At 39.9% G+C, this 18,714-nt stretch overlaps 1 protein-coding gene across 4 annotated transcripts in view; it reads left to right on the top strand.

Annotated features, from left to right (window-relative positions):
• The window catches only part of CLIP4 (CAP-Gly domain containing linker protein family member 4), a 29,246-nt gene extending 16,245 nt beyond the window's left edge, over positions 1–13,001 (top strand). For all 4 annotated transcript variants that reach the window (XM_079298163.1, XM_079298161.1, XM_079298162.1 and 1 more), the window contains 9 exons: positions 1,565–1,700; positions 2,414–2,554; positions 5,136–5,219; positions 7,523–7,663; positions 8,070–8,198; positions 10,365–10,488; positions 11,257–11,321; positions 11,964–12,036; positions 12,674–13,001. In XM_079298163.1, the coding sequence (XP_079154289.1) occupies positions 1,565–1,700; positions 2,414–2,554; positions 5,136–5,219; positions 7,523–7,663; positions 8,070–8,198; positions 10,365–10,488; positions 11,257–11,321; positions 11,964–12,036; positions 12,674–12,998 (1,218 nt within the window). In that variant the 3' untranslated portion in view covers positions 12,999–13,001. The remainder of the gene's footprint in view (positions 1–1,564; positions 1,701–2,413; positions 2,555–5,135; positions 5,220–7,522; positions 7,664–8,069; positions 8,199–10,364; positions 10,489–11,256; positions 11,322–11,963; positions 12,037–12,673) is intronic.
• Positions 13,002–18,714: the final 5,713 nt, after the last annotated feature.

The following is an 18,714-nucleotide window of genomic DNA, read 5'->3' as shown; positions in this document are numbered from 1 at the left end:
CTGATATGTCAGCTTTAATGAAGCTGGAGAGCCAAGCACAGTAAATGCCAGAGGGAGAATGGATCCCTCCCTTGACTCCTACTGCTGTCATTCCAGTTGTCTGACAGGGTAGGAAGCTGTGTACAGAGCAGGTGTTTATGTGTGGTGACTGGGGCCCCACAGCTCCACCAGCTCCTGCTCTGCTGGGTTGAGTGTCCATTTGGATCCCATCTGATGAAAAGGGAATGCAGGGAGACCAGCAGCTGGGAGAAAACTGCTCCTGCTCTGTCTCCTGTGGGAGAGAGCCCCTGCTCCTTGCTTGCACAGGTCCTAGGGCAGTTTTGCTATCTCCCACCTCTGGGTTAAGATGCTGGCTGATCTCTCCTCTCTGCTCAGTAAATAGTAAATGCCCTTTGGCTGGTGCCTAGAAAGTAAGTGGAGGAATTGTAGGAACCTGTGGTGCTGTTTGGCCAAACTTCCCCTGGCTGCATTTGATCCCTGTGTCAGTAGCTAACAGGTCTCAGCATTGGTGTGACATACCTGCCTATAACAATCAAGTATAAAGGAGATCTTCAGCATAAGAGAAGAGGCTCTGGGTGGTCTTGATTTCTTTACAGACATTAGGAAAGAGCAGCTAGGAAGGTTTTATAGTAAAAAAAACCAAAAAACAAGTTTCTATCTGTTTACTCTCTGAGGGTTGGATTAAACAGTGTAAATAGTGTAAAATGAACTAATATTAAGGTCACAAGAGATGAGGAGCAACTGAAAGATCAAAGTTTATTACTAAAACTAATTTAAAAATCAAATATAAAAAGCAATTCAAATCAATGTTAAATGCATCTCTTGTAGTTGTTCCTCCCCTGTTTGGATGAAGTGTATGAGCTTATAATGCATATTTGTGGAGAATGAGGTCAACCAGCAAGACTGGTCTGTCTTGATATTCTTCATATGCTTATCTGCTCAGAATTTATAGCATATATTGAAGCAACAGCAAATGTTTAAAACATTTGCTGGCTTTTCAAATTTTGTTTAATCATAAGGAGGAAATAGAAGACCTATGAATCTTTCCCAAAGAAAAAATTAATTATGCTCTGAAGGTTACCCTTGAACCTTTGCTATATATATAAAATATATATACTTGTATGTATGTATTTATGCACACAGAGATTTGTATAATCTAATATTTCTATGGAACCTCCAATTCAGGAAGATGCCTAGCCCTGATTCTGGAATTCTTGTTGTATAAACAGTGAAAGTAAAACCTCTCATTGGGCATGTGTTGTGCCTTGCTGACCTAGAGCTCTGTTTACAGTGGTTCTTACTGTCTGATTCTTTTCTGTTGTGACATCTGTCCATAACCATGGCTGCTGTTTAATGCAAAATATACACAGAAAGGACTAAGACCTTTTGGAAAATTTATTGACTGGTGTTGAAAGGTAGGAGTGTGAATTAAGTGAGGGAAGTGTTTGCATTTTGTGATGAAAAGCTTGGAGATGACTTGCTGTCTTTTTCATAAACAGTATTATTTTCTCATGAACAGTTCTTGTTTAACAAACCCATTCTGTGTTGATGCTTTTTCTCTTAGGTTGGTACTTTAAGATTTTGTGGCACAACAGAATTTGCCAGTGGCCAGTGGGCTGGTGTAGAGCTGGATGAACCAGAAGGAAAGAACAATGGGAGTGTTGGAAAAGTCCAGTACTTCAAGTGTGCACCAAAACGTGGTATAGCCTTTATTTTCTTTTTTCTTAAATATTGAAACCAAATTGTAAAGAATACTGGAATATATGAACTGTTTTGGAGGATAAAAACAGGTAGCAGATTCTGTTGCTTTTCTCTGTAGTGCTTTGTTTGATTTATTGGTTCTTTAGCTGTTCCTAAAGTTTTGGCTGCAGCTATTTGCAAAACGGCTGAAACAACCAACCAGTCAAAAATTTCTGGTTATTTCCTTGAAATTTCCTTGAGATTTCCTGGTTTTTCATCTATACTGTTGAAACTTCTTGTTTTTACTGTAACAATAATAGCCATGTTTCTTTACCTGCTGTGTCTTCCTTGGTAAGACGTTCATGCTGGTTTTATAATTTTGCACTTCAGGTGTTTTAATTGAGGTGCCATGGCCACACAGGGCATCAAAGGTGTTGTGTTTTGTAGCAGTGGAGACTGAGTGCTACTGTTAGGACAAATAGGAGATTCTAATTGGTAATCTCATTGAGTGTTTCCAATTTACTCTGTTCAAGTTGCTTGATAAGGATTTTGGTTTCACTCTTCACTTGAGCTTGTTCTTCCTACCCTGCAAGTGATTTGTCAGCATAGCAAGTTATGATGGTAGCTAAAAATAGCCCCCTGAATTAATTGATGTGAGAGTGAGTAGCTGCAATTTTTTGTTACTTTGCCATAATCCATGGTTCTTTGTTGGCACATACAATTTTGTCTCCAGGTATCTTTGCACCCCTTTCCAAAATAAGCAAGGCTTCTGACCACAAGAAAAGCTCTGTACGAAGCTCTTCTGTGCAGTCTTCACCTTTGGTCAAATCCAAGAAAGTAGATGTGACACACATAACTTCCAAAGTGAATTCTGGTGAGTGTTTTCTTGTCTGTTTACAGAGGATGGAGAGATACTAATCTTCAAGAATGAGTAAATCTTGGTATTACAATGCTTGTTTGGAATTAGTTCATAACCTGTGATGAGATGATAAGGTATTCATTAACTCCCATGTTGTTGTGGTTGGAAGTTCACTGGGCACTGAAAGGATGTTGTGTGTAGCTGTGGAGTGATTACAGTGATCTGATGTACTGTGACAATTTCTATTCTTTACATACTCTATACAGAAAACCCCTCAACACAACATTTATTCTTGAGCCATTAAAGTAATTTCTAATTGGCTGTGATATCAGTTAAGTGTTTCAACTTAATGAGGTTCAATTTACTAAGATATTCCTGGAGAATTTGCAAAGAAGGAAAATCTAGTAAATAATCTATATACCTTTCTGCCTGGAAATTGAAGAGATTAATTTTCTGGCAAACTGGTAAAGAAACTATTAAACTCATTATGTTTTATAGGCTAATTAAACTATCTGAGTAAAACCAGTGCCAAATTAGAAGAGAAAGGTTGTCCTTGTAATAAGGCCTCAGTCCACTGATTGGAGTTATGGGCTCAGTGTCTGGCTCTGGTTTAGTTTCTTAGTAATTTGCTCAAATTACTTAATCCTTCTGTGTAAGTTCCCTCCCTGTGGAGTGAATGATCTGTGTTTTCTGACTGCTCAGGTTCCAAGTTGTTGGGAGAACAGGCTCATCCCTGCTGTGTGCAGTGCTGGCCATGCACAATCTGGCCCCCCATATTTGTCTGCTTATGTAATAATGTCAGTAAATATTTCATTAGCATCTCTTCTGCCTTTTGAGCCCTGTTTAAGTGACTCACAATAAGGCAGCAGAGCTTAAGGAATGGAAGATAACACACATTCTTATTGAATTTTCCCAAGCACCCTAAAACACTGCACACTTTTCCCATAATGTGCAGGGTGTAGAAGCAATACATCAGGCTGGTGCCAGGAAAAGATGCATTTTGGCAGCTTTTTGTGGATGACTTATGTAACTCTTCTCTGCATAGATTGAGGGAGGAATAAGTTTTAAGTGTCTGTATTTACAATTAGCACAAGATTCAAGCTATTTATAAATGGGCTTCTTGCATAAAAAGCTTATTGGGTAAAGAGTTTGTTAGGAGTACTGCTCAGGAGCAGATCCAAGCTGACTTCTTCTGTTAAATGTTTTCCTATGTTTGATTCACTTAGCTCTAAACTGTGTGTAACCCATTAAACTGTAATGGGAGGGACTTTTCCTTTGTCACAGACAGCTTCATTCCACACAGTTTAGTCATTACCCACCCTTTGTGTTCCAAAAGGTGCAGTTGTGACTTTGTGAAATTTAAACGTTTGATACCTTGATTTAAGGCAGAAATCAGAGTGAGTTAAGCATCATTTACCCAGGAGTGCTTACATCCATTGGATGTGAGTGTCTGGAAGCTGCTTTGTGCAGGGAGTCCTTGCACAGGGTTCCATTGGAATTACTGTGCCTGGCTCATTGGCTGGCAGGAGCAGGGGAAGGACAAGGCTGCAGAGGCAGAACTTGGATTTGCAGTCTTTGTGCATCATCAGGTCACGTTTTTTCCCTTGAAACTTCCTCCCTGGAACACATTGGTTTGTAATGATTCAAGAAAAATTAATGTGCTTTTTATGGGTAAGGTTATAAGCTGCAAAAATAAAATATACCTATAATATTTTATTTGGTTCTACTGGATTTGAATAATCCATCAGAGTGATTAGAAAAGATATTTTTTGAGTATCTAGGAAAAGGATTAGTGACATAAAATTAAGAGATGTGTTCTCAGTCATAAACATATAGGTTTTTGATCTGATGCCTTAATGGCCATAAAATTTTGGGCAATACACTACATTTGCAAACTAATTCAGTTTCTGTGGCTAAATTAAACTGAGAGATGTAGTTAAATAAAACAGATGTGATTTTTCTTTCGTGACAGGGAGAGGATAAATCATAGATAAGCTTGTTCTTCATTGAGTTAGGGTAGGAAACTGTCAGAAATGCAAAATGACTGTTTGCAAGTTATAACTTAGGTGAGAGTATGAGTTCCTACACATATCACAGCATTGCTGATCTGAGATTGAAGTTGTTAAAAATCATATTGGCATGCTTACATCATTATTTGCAGTCTGAATGAAGATGTGATCTGAAGTCTCTCTCAAAACCTTGATGTGTAATCTTTAAAGCAGAAATTGTGAAATTAATACTGGTGAATAGTAGACCTTAAGTACTATTAAAGTCAATGTTATAGATATAACTGTTGGAAAGATTTAAGTGTATCTCCTCCAATATAAAAATTGGTGTTTTATAGACCATTTGTTTATTGTTTGGCAAGATAGTTTGGACTGGTTTAATGTGTTAAGGGGTTTAATATCTGTGCTTATCCATCAAAACAATTCTGCAGTTCTCTATCAAGTATCTAAGGAATTGTACAGTTTTATCCATTTTTCCATGCATCTGGTAATCTGCAAATCTGTCAAATTGTTTTTGTACATGACTTTGTTGTAAAATTACTGTTACTTGTTAGGATGTGTATATTTAATTGTATATATTCTTTTTATAGGCCTAAATAGAACAAAAAGAGACAGTGCTTCTGAAAACAACTTTCTGACAGCTAACAGAGGAAAAACTGTACCTGCAAAAGATGGTAATGAAATAATTTTAAATTTTTTTTAACATCTTAAGAAAAATTCTTTGTATGTATGTAGAGTCAGTATTATTGCTGCCTACTTCTGCCAAAACCCTGTATCTACACTACAGAAAAAAGCTGCCATGCTTGTTTAATTCAAGTCCCAAGCAGGTTGTAGGTATTTAGTTTTCTAGGGGCAAAGTAATTTGTATGGATGTCTGGCTGTGTTCATTTGGTAACCACTTCTGTCCAAATACTTTGTCAGGAACATAAAAAAGCCCTTAAAACTGCCTCTTAGTAATGATCTTGCAGAGGATCTGCAGAATTGCCAGCTGAGGTTTCTGAGGGAGACCTTTTGCCTTGTATTGTTGCTGCCTAGATTTTAATATTCTGTTGGCATTTTTTTTTTTCTCCTCTATCTGTGTGTTCATGATTCTGTAATAAAGTGTTACCATCTTAAAGTGCTTAACAGTGTTGGTGTTGTATCAGGGCAGACTTGCAATAACAGGCTTCAGGTATGAAAAATGAAACTAGCTCTTAAAGAGTGCCTTTTGCATGTGAATTATTCTCTGCATTTATCTAGTTTCACAATTGGATAACAACTTCTACCACAGCAGTACTTTGCTGAACTTGAAACACTAAGGGACCTTACTTTCAGCTGTCTTGAACAAACCCTAAAAGTTGTCTCCTTTAAGGTTTTGTCTCTAAAATCATAATATAAGTATTGATAAAAGCAAACATCTTCATGGCCTCCTTTGGACTTGCTCCAGCAGGTCTGTGAAGGAAAGCATCTTTTTATATTTTCTGTGACTGAACAGTGAACAGTTATGAATTCAGAAAAGAAAACAACTGGATTTATAAAACATTACTTAGGAGTAAAGACTTGAAATTTGTGATTGTGTGATTTAAAAGACAAAATATGAAAGGCATAAAACAGGGAGCTTTGGAATACAAGGGATAGTATAACCATGGATATGTAGTGGGGGTAAAAAAACCTTGATCTAACCTGGGGGGGAATTGAGGTTTTATACTGGTAGGGGGGAACCCTGTAACACTAGAGATAATTATGTGGTAAAATACAGCACTGGGGAAGTCTTGAGATCTCCCTGATGGGAGGTTTTTAGGAACAGGCCAAATACCTGCCAGGAATGTTATAACAAATAATTGTTCTGCCTGAAGGAAAAGGAATCAATTATATGGCCTGCTGAGGTCCTTTCTGCTCTTCCTTCTCTCACCCTGTGCCTTCCCACAAAATGAAGTATCTTGGTGACAGGTTTAGTTGGGGCCATTTCTGTTGCATCCCTGTAAAAATGGTGGTCTGACCTCCAGTGAATCCATCCCTGGACTGGCTTCTAAATAAGGATTTGTAGCATGTTTGCAAATGCATGTGTGTTTATACCTCGGACATGGAGCTGTTTACTCAGTAATTTGCATTTTCTTCATTGTAGCATAACTGCAGAAAGTACCTCAGTCTTCAGATTTCTGTCCTCAGCTTTTGTTTGGACCCACTGCCTTTGCCTTTCCTCAGTTCTTTACTGTTTTGCAAAATTGGAGAATTAAATTACATTTAACAAACTAACCCTGTGCCTATATCAAGCTGTTTGTGAAAACTAATGGATTAAGCTTCTTAAAAGTCTGTAAAGTTTGATAAGCAACAGTATCTTAATTTTTCACATTGATGTGTCTTGCCTGTACCCTGTCTCATTTTGGGCAGAAGGGGAGAAGAAGAAGAGCCTTGAATAGGAAGCAGGAAAGATGAACATAAGTCTTACTGGACAATTTAGACTTTAGGGTTTGCAAATGGAGATAAGTGATTTATTTCCCATTCTTGTTTTATAGTACAGATTTTAATATTAATATAGTATGTAATGGAATATAGTAGGCTTTAATCCAGGCAATAATTCACTCATATAATATCACCTTCCTTCCATTTCTCATCAAATCTTTAGTAGGCTGGATGCTGAAAGGCTGCTGGTATGATCTTGTATTACTGAAGCTCATGTGTTTTAATATGCTTGGGACTGTTCAGATTAACTTTCATAAAATAAAATAAATAGAATAGAATAAAGATGGGCTTTTGGAGACCTCTTCTAGCACTCAGCTATCACCATATTCCAAGGCAGGGTCATGTGTACCCGTGACATTCCTGACAGGTGTTTGTACAGATGCTGTATAACAAGGTCTGACTTTGGCTCTTTACTTTGTATTCTGCTCTCCATGGAGAGCAGATAACTCCCACATTACAAAAGCTTTCCTTTCTGCTTAATCTGTCCTTTTCCAAAATACAATCCCTGAAGGACAACTTTCATTTATGTCTTTAGGTTTTCCTGGGTACAGCAGCTCTTCCTCTTCTAGTGCCTCCTTGGAAGGCAAACAGAATTACTCCAAGAAGAGGAACTCAACGAGCAGCAGTAAAAAGGCCCTGACTAGAGTGTCTTCTGCCTCATCTAAGATTAGTGCTGGTATGGTCTGTTGTGCATTTTCACAGTGGGGAGTTCACTGCTCCATTAAGTGCTTGGGTAGAACTACTTGTGTTGTTTCAGATTCTGAGATAGTTCAAGAAAGATACTCGTGAAGTAGTTTAACCTAAACCTAAATTTGGCAACTGTCTAGAAAGATTTTTGTAACATCTTCAAGATGCAAAGTGTTTTTATAGTTGGTCACTGTACCTTTTCAGAGCAGAGGAAAGGCTGTAGTCCAGTTTTTATGCTGGCACAAAGCAAGTTTTTGCCTAAGCAAAATTTTTGTTGCTGTGTGTTGAAGGTACACCGGGTTAGAGATAAATACTGTGTTCACTCATCAGTTGACTATTGAAAACTGTCTTACAGTTTTAATCTCATTAATTTCAGATCTTGTTCTTTTGACCAGGGCTGTACAGTTCCCCAACTACGAGGAAAAATGCTCTTGATGGAGAAATCCAGGTTGGGGACAGAGTACTGGTAGTAGGACAGAGAACAGGCACTGTTAGATTTTATGGGACAACAAAATTTGCACCAGGTATGTGCAATGCTCTGTGTATGTTGTCAAATTAGTATGGAATAGCTTACATGTGAGCACATGAATGGTAATACATTTTTTTCCCCTCACTCTTTCCCTGCCTCTCCTTCTCCTCTCTGCCCCCCCTCCCCACCCCCTATGTTTCACTGAGTATTTTACTTACTTTAATACAACTGTCAAGAAAAAATAATGGTTTAAAAAACTGACTTTTACTTGTCTACTATCATGACTTAAGTAGGAGAGATACTTTGATGGTGAAGTTGTTGGTATTACAGAATCACAGAATATTCTGAGTTATACAGGATCCACAAGGATCATAGAGTCCAACTTCTTAACAAAGCTTTCTGAAATTCTCAGTTTAGTCTCCAAAGGGGTATATAGTTTATTGAGGTCACATGCATTTACTCCTCACTTTTTGTATTTTTGACACAGCTTGTCTCTTGAAATAGTGGCACTCTTATGTCGTGTCCCAGTCTCATTTCTTAACTTACTGACATGTTTACGAGGGTAATTGTGAGCATTAAAAATTTAACTAACAAACCTTTAGGTCACAAGATCAATAAAGTTGCAAATATCTCAAAAAGCCCAAACCCTACCACCATTTTCTCATCCTTCTCCCTTCCTCTTACTGAAAACACTTTACAGTGAAGCCAAGTGCTGTCAAAGGCTGCTGGTTGTTCTACATTATGGAAATTAATTTCCAAATTCAATATTGTAACCAAATTTATCTTCTCTTACTGCAAGAGTAATGCAGCAGCAGTTGGTAGGTGCTGGTTTAGTGCCTGCTTTAGGTGAGGGCTGTGTGATTGGTGGGTGATTGGCAATACTCTGTCGTGACACTGGGTGGCATCAGCACGTAAAAAACCCAGTCAGGATGCAAGGCCATGGTACAGGCTCTGTGCTTGTTTCACTGTAGGCAGCCCTTGCTCAGATTTTACCCCCTCAGGTAACTGCAGCTGGCTTGAATGTCATCACTCTTTGTGCTGTTGCTGGCAAAGTGATCAGGGAGAAAAATATATGTTTCCCCCACACACTAACAACTGTGAAATCAAAAAGCTGTTTGACAGTGTTAAGTCTCCTCCCTCTCTGCTTTAAAACAGGAACATAATTTTTTGGAGGAAAATATGCTGTTGTAAGAAGTGAGGATGGAAATATGTCAGATCATCACCATTTGCTAACCCAGTAATTTATAGAAAATGTAACAGATGCACATTTAAGTATTTCAGTTCTAATGTGTATCAAAGCTCTGGAAGTTACCCAAGGTTTGTTCCTTTTGCTGCAATGCAGATCTTTATTTAATTCTAAAAATGGGAAGGGGAGAACTTCTGATACACTGAGCCCTTCTAATCCATAAGCTGTCATTCTTGAGTTTTGTGAGCTGATAATTAGAATTACAGTTTTATCCAGTGTCTTAGTACCAAGTGACTTGAATTAAATTCTGAATCTTCTGGGGATGGATAGCATAAGGACTACTAATGGAGTATGAAATTTAGCACCTTTGTGTAATTAGCTCACATTTATCACAGGTTATGAATGATCAAGCTCATTAACATCTTGCTGCCTATTCAGTGTTCTGTATGAGATTAATTGATGGCCAGTTCCAGTTCTTGCACCCTTCTCTTGATATCACACAACCAACCTTGCAATTTGTATTAATTATAACTTTCTAGATGGAGAGAGAGAACAAATTAATATCAAAACTTTAATTTAACTGTTGATGATCTCAGATGAGGCATAAACCACCTGATCAGAGGACTAAAGAGGGAAATGTGAAGCAGCAGTGCTGCTCCTTGCTGCCTCCTTGTTGTCCAGTAACTAGTTATGCTCAGTAACATTCTATTTGACTTTAGTGTGTGTATATATATATATATGCATACACATATATATTCTTCAAATGTTTTACCTTTTTTGTATTAATTAAAATGTCAGTAATTTTATTGAAAGCATATAAAAATGCTGAGATAATTAGATGTATTAGGGTATAATTTTTGCATAATTGCCTATTTGATAATATTCATATTTACTATTAGCATATTGACATTTTCTGATTAGCAACTGTTTTCCTTGATGTGGGTGAATTCTAACTGTGCCAGTGGTCTAGATGAAGAAAAGCCTGTAGTGTTTTGTTCAAAACAGAGCACTTGATCTTACTGTTTTGCAATGCAGGGTTCTGGTGTGGAGTTGAATTGGACAAGCCCCATGGGAAGAATGATGGCTCTGTGGGAGGAGTGCAGTACTTCAGTTGCCTTCCTAGATATGGCATATTTGCACCCCCATCTCGTGTACAGAGGTGAGCACTGAAGCTCTAGTCATGTTTGGGTTCCCAAAGGATTTTTAATACATTTCCAATGTGAGACAGATTTTTGAACAGATACAGAAGATACAGGTGTTTTCTTGTGCAAATGGAAGTTTGTAACCTACATTAAAACTTGCTGGTTTTAGATCAGCTTTTTGAAAGAAGAGTGTAAAAGTGGAAATGCATCTCTCCCTGTTTCTCTTGCAGCTACCTCAAGTATTTTTATTCCAGGGCCTCTGATAGTCTGTATTCATTAAACCTTACTTTCATGATCCAATCCTGATGTGTTCTGCTAAATTGAATTATAAAAGGAAATTGCCCTTGGACATGACTGGAAATGCACTTTTTATCCCAGCTATTGCGGAGTATCCAAAGCATGCACCACTTTCTTGTAGTCTCTTCCTTAGGTTCCAGGAAGAGCATCCAAGGAGTTCTGTACTCTTTGCTCCTATACTTGTATCTTACCCTGCCAGACATGTTCTTGCTTTTATTTCTCTGAATAAGTCAGCTCAGGCAAACTGTTAGGAACTTGCCTCAGAATCATACCTGCTGTCTCAATGGGTGAGAGGCAAGTAACTCAAATACACTGATTTGCTCCAGGCACTTCTCGTACAGCAACCTGAGTGCAGTAGGAATGTTGGTGTCTCTTTGGGGCAGATGGAGAAGGAAAGAATCAAAACCTCATCAATATTTGACAAGAAGCCAGCAGGTTTGTTCAGAGTTGAGTTGAAATGACCTCGTTATTGTGTTATTGCTTTTCAGGCTAACGGGTTCTCTGGATTCTCTCACAGAGACTTCATGGAGTAAAGTAACTCACACTTTTCCAGGTAGGAGTGTGAGACTCTGGGATTTGGGTGAGGCAGCCCCTGCTCTGCAGCCAACTGTACAAGGCCAACTTCTCCAAAAACACAAGAGATTTTCAGGGACCCCAAATGCCAGCCAGTAGTCTGGCTGCTCCCCTCCTAAAAATGTAGCTGGAGATGGAACTGTGAAATACTATATTGTTCTTACACTCTACTGGCAGAAAGGATTACATCAGTTAAAATTGTTGGCAGTCTTCCCTTATTGCTAATATTGCATTCTAATCAGAGAGAAAGGGAAATGGAATCTGCTCTGTGATACAAATTGAGATTGATGATGGGATCAGCAGGGGGACGTCCCTATGAAATTACTAAAACTTATGTAACATACTTGAAGTAGTTGGTTTTCTTTTCCTCTACTTAAGCTATTTGTAAAAAGACCTTCAAATTACCCTTGTTTGGTTTAATTTAATTTCTGTTCCCTCTGACAAGCCAAACATAGGCATATATATGTTCATGAGAAGTTTCATCATTTAATTTCCAAATTAGAGGGGAGAATGTGCAGCAAATGTAGTGAAAGCAGTATTAAAAATACAAAGGATATATGTTCATAAGGGTTTTTTTTTCCCCTCAAGAGCTCCTACACAGCTTATTAATCTTTCCACTCAGGTTTTAGACGCAGTCTAAGCACCACTTCTGCATCTTCTCAAAAGGAGATAAACAGAAGAAATGCCTTTGTTAGGTGAGTGTTACGAGTTTCAAGTGCTTGGGTGAGCTGGCTGTTAGCTTTGCTCAAAAGAACTGTATGCTCAAAATGCTCATAGGATATCTAGACCTTTACATGTTCATTTTTTTTGCTTTCCAAAATGGACCAGTAGTACACTGTTTTTCCATGTGCATCCAGGAGTACAGTCCTAGAATTCACATTGACATTAAAATTGTTTTCCAGTCATTCATCACTGCATATTCTCCAGATACTTGTATTTTCACACAGCTGGGTGAAGTTCAGACTTCTCTTTGTTCTGGTCATCCTGACTGACAGTTGTATGTTAAAAGTTCTTTTGGTTAAACTATTTTAAACCCCAAATAAAATGTTTTGTATGGCTTACTTTACCAATACTATCACCCACTGTAAATATTGTAGATCCTAGCATCGGGTGAAGGAAATTGCTTTTCCAGTGCTTCAGACTGCTGAGTGTGGCAGCCTGTTACTGTTATTTATTTCATGGTTTGTTAGTGACATGAGATCGAAACACTTTTTCTAAAAAGGGATTTGAGGATGTGTTTTTTCCCCCCATGCTCTTCCTTGAATTACAGATTTGCCCTGGATATTTTATAACAAAGAAAGGGAACCCAACAAGTCTTTCTGTTGTGCCTAGATCCAAGAGCTCCGTGCTGCGGCGCAGCTGGAGCAGCAGCAGCAGCGCAGCTCCCTACGAGGGGCCCGTCAAGCTGCACGAAGGCTCCCAGGTTCTCCTGACCAGCTCCAACGAAATGGGCACCATCAGGTACATTGGCCCCACGGACTTTGCCCCAGGGATCTGGCTGGGGCTGGAGCTCCGCAGTGCCAAGGGCAGGAACGACGGCTCGGTGGGGGAGAAGCGCTACTTCAGCTGCAGGCTGAACCACGGCGTGCTGGTGCGCCCCAGCAGGGTCACCTACCGGGGCATCAGCGGCACCAAGCTGGTGGATGACATCTGCTGAGCCACACCGATCTGGGAAGCACACAGCAGCCCCTCCTAGAGGCAGCTTTGGAGCCTCTGAATCTGCATTTGCGTTTTACATATATGAGTATATATGTATGTGTGTGTATATAATAGATATATTTTATATAAATATATATATACATAAAAATAGAGAGAGAAAAAAGTGTTCAGTCACGTTAAGAAGTAAAACTACTGTTGAGTTTTTTTACTTTAATGGTCCTTGCCTGGAAGGTTATTAAAGCATCTTGGGTTTAAGATGCTGCATTGTTTGAAAGCCATTCCAGTTGGAGAACAGAGTGTCTGCAGCGTTCTCCTGTGTGGTTCATGCAGTATTTAGAGGGTTTTCTCATGTCCTAATGAACTGGAAATGTTCGTGCATTGCCTGCTTTTGACAGTGGAGGTGGTTGATGGGTGACATTAGCCTGCTTCCTGGGCACTTTGTCAATTCCAATACCAGCTGCTAGCAATAAGAAAGGAGAAAAAAAAGCCAAACCTCATTTCCCCCCCCCCCCCCCCACCTTCTAAACAGTTGTGGAGTATTTTTGCATTTTATCGTTCATCTCTCTCTTCTCTTTCTCTCCATAATGCAAAAGGGCTGATAAATACAAAGATTTGCCCCTCTCCTAGTGAAGAGCAGCAGTTAACTAAAAAGCCTTTAAAAAGCACAAATATGCTGCATGTCAGTCTGTAGAGTAACAAGCACTTTCTGTTCTGCATTTGTAGAAGGAGCTACATACAAGATGCACTCTTTAAAGTAATGCACTTTGCACTCTCCTGGAGAGCTTTCCCTCATTTTTAGAGACTATTTTTTTGTTTGGGTGCTGCAGGCAATGAGTATCACAGTTGTAAAATGCAAATAAATGCAGAGTAGAATACGTAATACCCTTATCATAAATTAAGTCTGTATAAATATAGTGAGGTAATTCCTGCCAATGGTATGGAACAAATACAGGGTTTTCAAGCAAGCTGCTGCCATTATTTGATTAGTTTGTGATACATGTTTCTTTTTGTTTGCTTTGGAATAGTTTCCAGTATAAATTTTTTGTGAGATCTTATGATGAATTAAGGATAATTTTAGGTGCAGGACTGTAATAGGCCTTTATGTGACATCATTTGTGTACCAGCCTTTTAGAACAGCTAATCTTTTGTCCATGTTTTAAACATAGAATATATTTTAATTCCTCAGCATATCAAACATTATCTTAATTGGATGGGTTTGTGTTCCAGAATAGTCATTTTACTCTTAAATGATTTGCTTGCTCTTGCCTATTTGAAGAAGTGACACTTTAAATTGTAAAATCCTATTTTTAGACAGAATCCTGCTGCTGTAACCTTCTAAATGTTGCTGTAGTTATTTTTCCTGATCTCTGTTTAAAATAATGCACATTGTATTCTAACTCATGGGAATTTTTAATTGAATATAAAAACTGTAAATTTTGAATGTAAAAAAAAAAGTAATGCTTTATATTTAGAGATGCAGATATTCAGTGATGTACTGAACTTTACTTTGTCTAATATCTGTTTCCTGCTGGTATTAATAAAATGAAGCCCTGTTAAATAGTAGAGCAAAAAGAATTTTCATTGGGTCTTTACAGAATATACATTTCTTACTTCTGATCTTCTGTATAAATTATGTGTGTGGGGTTCAGTGCCAACTGTGAATCAGAAGCTTTTCTCTGTCCTGCCTGTTCAGCAGAGAACTGCCAGTTTCAAACAAAGGCTCTGCACAGCACACTCTGCTCAGTCCCAGCCTGGTGCTCCTGGGTGAGCAGTGCAGTGTATGTGAGGAGACTCTTGTTATCAGGAATGCTCTTTTCCTGCCTGACCTGATGGAATGGGGGGAACTGCTTTATCTGAGGGGTAGCTGGAGTTCCCCAGCAGGTAGGTATGGGAAGAAGTGTGTGGGTGAGGCAGCAAGCTGGGGCAGCTTTTGGAGTCACACCTCTTGTGTGTGTCTGTCTTGCACAGATGATTCAGTGGGAGCTTGTTTTTCCTGCAAGGCTGCACCTTCCACAGCTGTGCAGCTCCATGCATTCAGCTGGAAGCAGGGCCTGATGGGTGCAGGAGAGGGCACAGATACCATCTGCATGTTGTGCTCTATGTTCCATTTCAGCTGCAGCCAGCAGCACATCTCTCCTGGAAGCTCTGGCTGTAATTGTGCACTGTAGCTTAGAGGAGCAAGTCTCTCTGTTGGGAGGATGGAGCTGTTTCAGTAACTCTCAGAATCTTCTGCCAGGAAGCAAGAAGCACTGTACATTTATGCTGCCTGAAACAGAAATAAATCAGTCCATTCCAGAAAGGATTACTGATGGCTCTCTTGAAGGTGATGATGGGAAAGGATTTGTGCTTCCCTAAATCCAAGGTAAGTTGCCATAATCCTTTACTCCAACTCATGCAGGAGGATACTGTGTCATAAAAAAGTTCTGAAAATAAGTGGCAGTGAAGTTTGAAATTAGGTGCTGTGCAGAGGACTGTACTATCACAGCCCTGGTCTGGTTAGGAAAAAAAAAGCCAAATGGTCCTCAAAGTCCCAAGAAACTATGTAAGTAAAACATCTGTAGTTTATAAATAAATAAACAGATGGTCCCCAGCAATTCTGTGCACTCTGCAGACTCTGAGGCCACTCTGTCCTACAGGATGTCTCAGGTCCCAATAAGGAAAATGTCCTTCCTCAGTACTCTTAGCAATTAAATCTTTCAAGTTTTCTTGAGCACTGGCTGGAAAGGAGAGACCACAAGTGCATGTGACAGAGGGATGAGATTTTTCTTGAGGTGTCTGAGGATGGGGAATTAATTTCTAGGGCGTTCAGCTCAGCTGGACTCTGCTGTTTTGCAGATGGTGACAGCAGTGGTTTTCTGGGCAGGGAGCCTGCACTTCCAGAGTGCTGCTGGTCAGCAGCCTCTGAGGCACATGGAACAAAGGCTGGCTGTGCAGATCTGCAAGATGTAGTGCAGTTCCTCTGACATGTTACCTCTGTGACCTGTGAGAGGTGGAAAATCAGCATTTCTGTCGTGGCTTGTTCAGTTTGCAGAAGCCTTGTCATAGACCAGGTGGAAACTGAAACTATCCCTGAAAGCCACATAGATGAGCATCCTTTTCCTGGCCTGGCTGCAAACAGACAGCTCTGGAAGAAAGGAGAGCTAGAGCAGAGTTTCCAGCCAGTGCCAGATCCACACCAGCCCTTTTCCTGGAGAAAAGGAGAGCTCCCTTTTGAGTTAAGACAGGGAAGAATAAAAAAGGAGGGAGAGAAGTCTTGTTAACCAAACCACAGTGCTATCCTGTAGTAGAATGAAGGAGAAAGTTTATAGTCAGTCAGTCCTAATTTCAAGGAGCATTTCTTGAGAATGCAGCTACCTGGGCCATAGGAGTGATATGAGATGGGATAAAAAGTGAGTGTTTCAGGGCAGGAGCTACCTCTTCCTAGAATTGTCAGAGGAGTCAATACCCTCATTTTCAATACTGAAAATGTATTAAAATACAGTTTATGAGTAGACCTACCCTCAGTCCAGACTCAAAGGCTGTCTTAGATACATACATTTAGGAACACACCCAAATGCTATCTTCAGCCATACTCTTTGTTCTATTTTTATACTGACCAGTTTGCTGTGGGTGAAAGCCAGCCTCCCTTGACTGAGGGAAGAGCACCTTCCCCTGTAGAAAAACTTGGTGTGTAACATTGGCAATGCAGAGAAGTCTGGAACAGCTGCTGTGAGTTCAGAAAGTGGCTGGGGGTGCCACCAAACCCTCTCCTGAGGGTGTTCATCACTGTTGGAAACCTGGGGTTTTTAGCTTTCTGTGCTTTCTGGCACTGACACCCTGGAGAACACTGCTTTTGACCTGAGGCCTTGGAGAAGGCTTCTAAATCTGAGTGATGACGTTAAAATCATGAGTGTGTAATGAAATAGAAGTGTGTGCTTTCACGTGGTAAAATGTTTTAAATTTGAGGGTTTTAGTATAGTAATGGGTATGGGACAAGATGGAGGATTTTGGGTGGTGTCTCTTGGTGTTCATCTTCCTTCTTCATGGTTTCAGGTAGTAGTTTCTGGTTGGTCAGTAAGTGCCACACAAGGGTCACAGGAGTTAGTTATTGGGTTAAAAGGATAAATAATATAGGTATTAATTCTCTATTGGACTGTTTAGCTTTAAGACACCTTGTAGCAGCTGGATCCTCCTCCATTTTCCTCACTTCTAGCAGGTAGCTAGAAGTGCTGCTGAATGCTCTGTACTTTTTGATAAGATTTAATAAACAAGCCCAAACATGAGAAAATCCATTTCCTTCGTGTATTTTTTAATCCTGGCTCTGACTGAAGGCAGAAGAGACTGAGATAAAACACTAATTAAGTAGTGCAAAGCTCCCACCGCTGTTACACATCACCTTAATATTTCTGCAACTTTGCCAAGTAAAAATGGATGTCCAGAGACCTCCTTCTGTTGTTGATCCAATCATTGCACAGCCCAACACAGAGAGAAATCCAGCTACTGTCACTTTATTTGTCTTCATGCCTTGTGGTTCACTACACTTGTTTACAATACAAATACACTATTCAATACAAAATACTCAATGACCATATATTAGTATTTTTCTTCATAGTATCCCTGAAGTGCACAGGCCCTTCCTTTATAAACAATGTTGCAGAAACAGCTGTACATGAGACTGACACTCCTATAATGAAGCTCGGTACTAAAAGAAGCCAGATGTGGACACTTGGGACGTTCCCTTGATGGGTTCAGCTCTGGGACAGATGGATGGTGATGTCTTTGCTGCTGTGGAAGGCTGTTTTATGCTATTCCCGTGTCAAGGTTCTCATCCCCAGAAGCCAGGAGCAGATGTGCAAAGTGGCACCAGTCATTCCCAGTTCCAGCCCTGTGCTGTGGCTGCTCCCTGTGCAGGGGAGCTGGAGCACCCGCGGTCCAGCCCCACTGTCCGAGACCGACCTGGCTGAATTAACACAGCTCTGGGGCTTCCACCTGGGGTCCCTGCACGTCCTCTCACTGTGGCCAAGCCCCTCTCCCACCCAGCTCCCTCACTGCACCCTGGGGGAGCACAGCCACCCTCGCTTCATTCACAGGCACATGGTGGAGAAACAAGGTTCAGCGACACAAAGGGAAGATGATGGGACAACTGGAAAGGTAGAGAGACAGGCATCCTGACCTAGTTTACCTCCAGCAGCTCACAGAATCAGAAACTACTTATCTTCTATAGGAAACCAGGTAACATCCACATGGAAATTAGCCATTTTCAGAGCATAAGAGGGGTAGCACAGGGTTTTTCCCAGTTGTGCTTTACATCCTGTAGATCATACTGCTTCCCGCTTTTCCACTGTAGAATGAGAAAGACATAAATCAGAACATTATTACCAACACAAAAGATTAATGATCTTAAAACAAGTTCCTTAAAAATATACAGTGTATCAATAAACTATAATTTAAAAAATAAGTAATAGACAAAAATGGGTAAGAGGGTTAAAATAACTTGAATCTGTTTTTCTCCTATCGTGGATGGGTTTGATAGAGGAATTTGGGATTTACAGAGTGCTTTGGTCTGGTGAGCCCATGGTGACTTAAATCCCTTCTAGTCCTTGCAGCTCTGAGTACTGAACAGGTGAATCATCCTAGACACAGGAATTAAAATTTCTGGTTCATGCTCATGGTAACTGCAGCCTGAGCACAAGTAACAGAGCACCCTTTTGTCCAAGCAATTCATGGTAGTACTT

Source organism: Erithacus rubecula (assembly GCF_903797595.1).
Source record: "Erithacus rubecula genome assembly, chromosome: 2".
NCBI lineage: Eukaryota > Metazoa > Chordata > Aves > Passeriformes > Muscicapidae > Erithacus > Erithacus rubecula.
The sequence above is the reverse complement of the archived record's forward strand: the minus strand, read 5'-3'. Positions and strand labels throughout refer to the sequence as shown.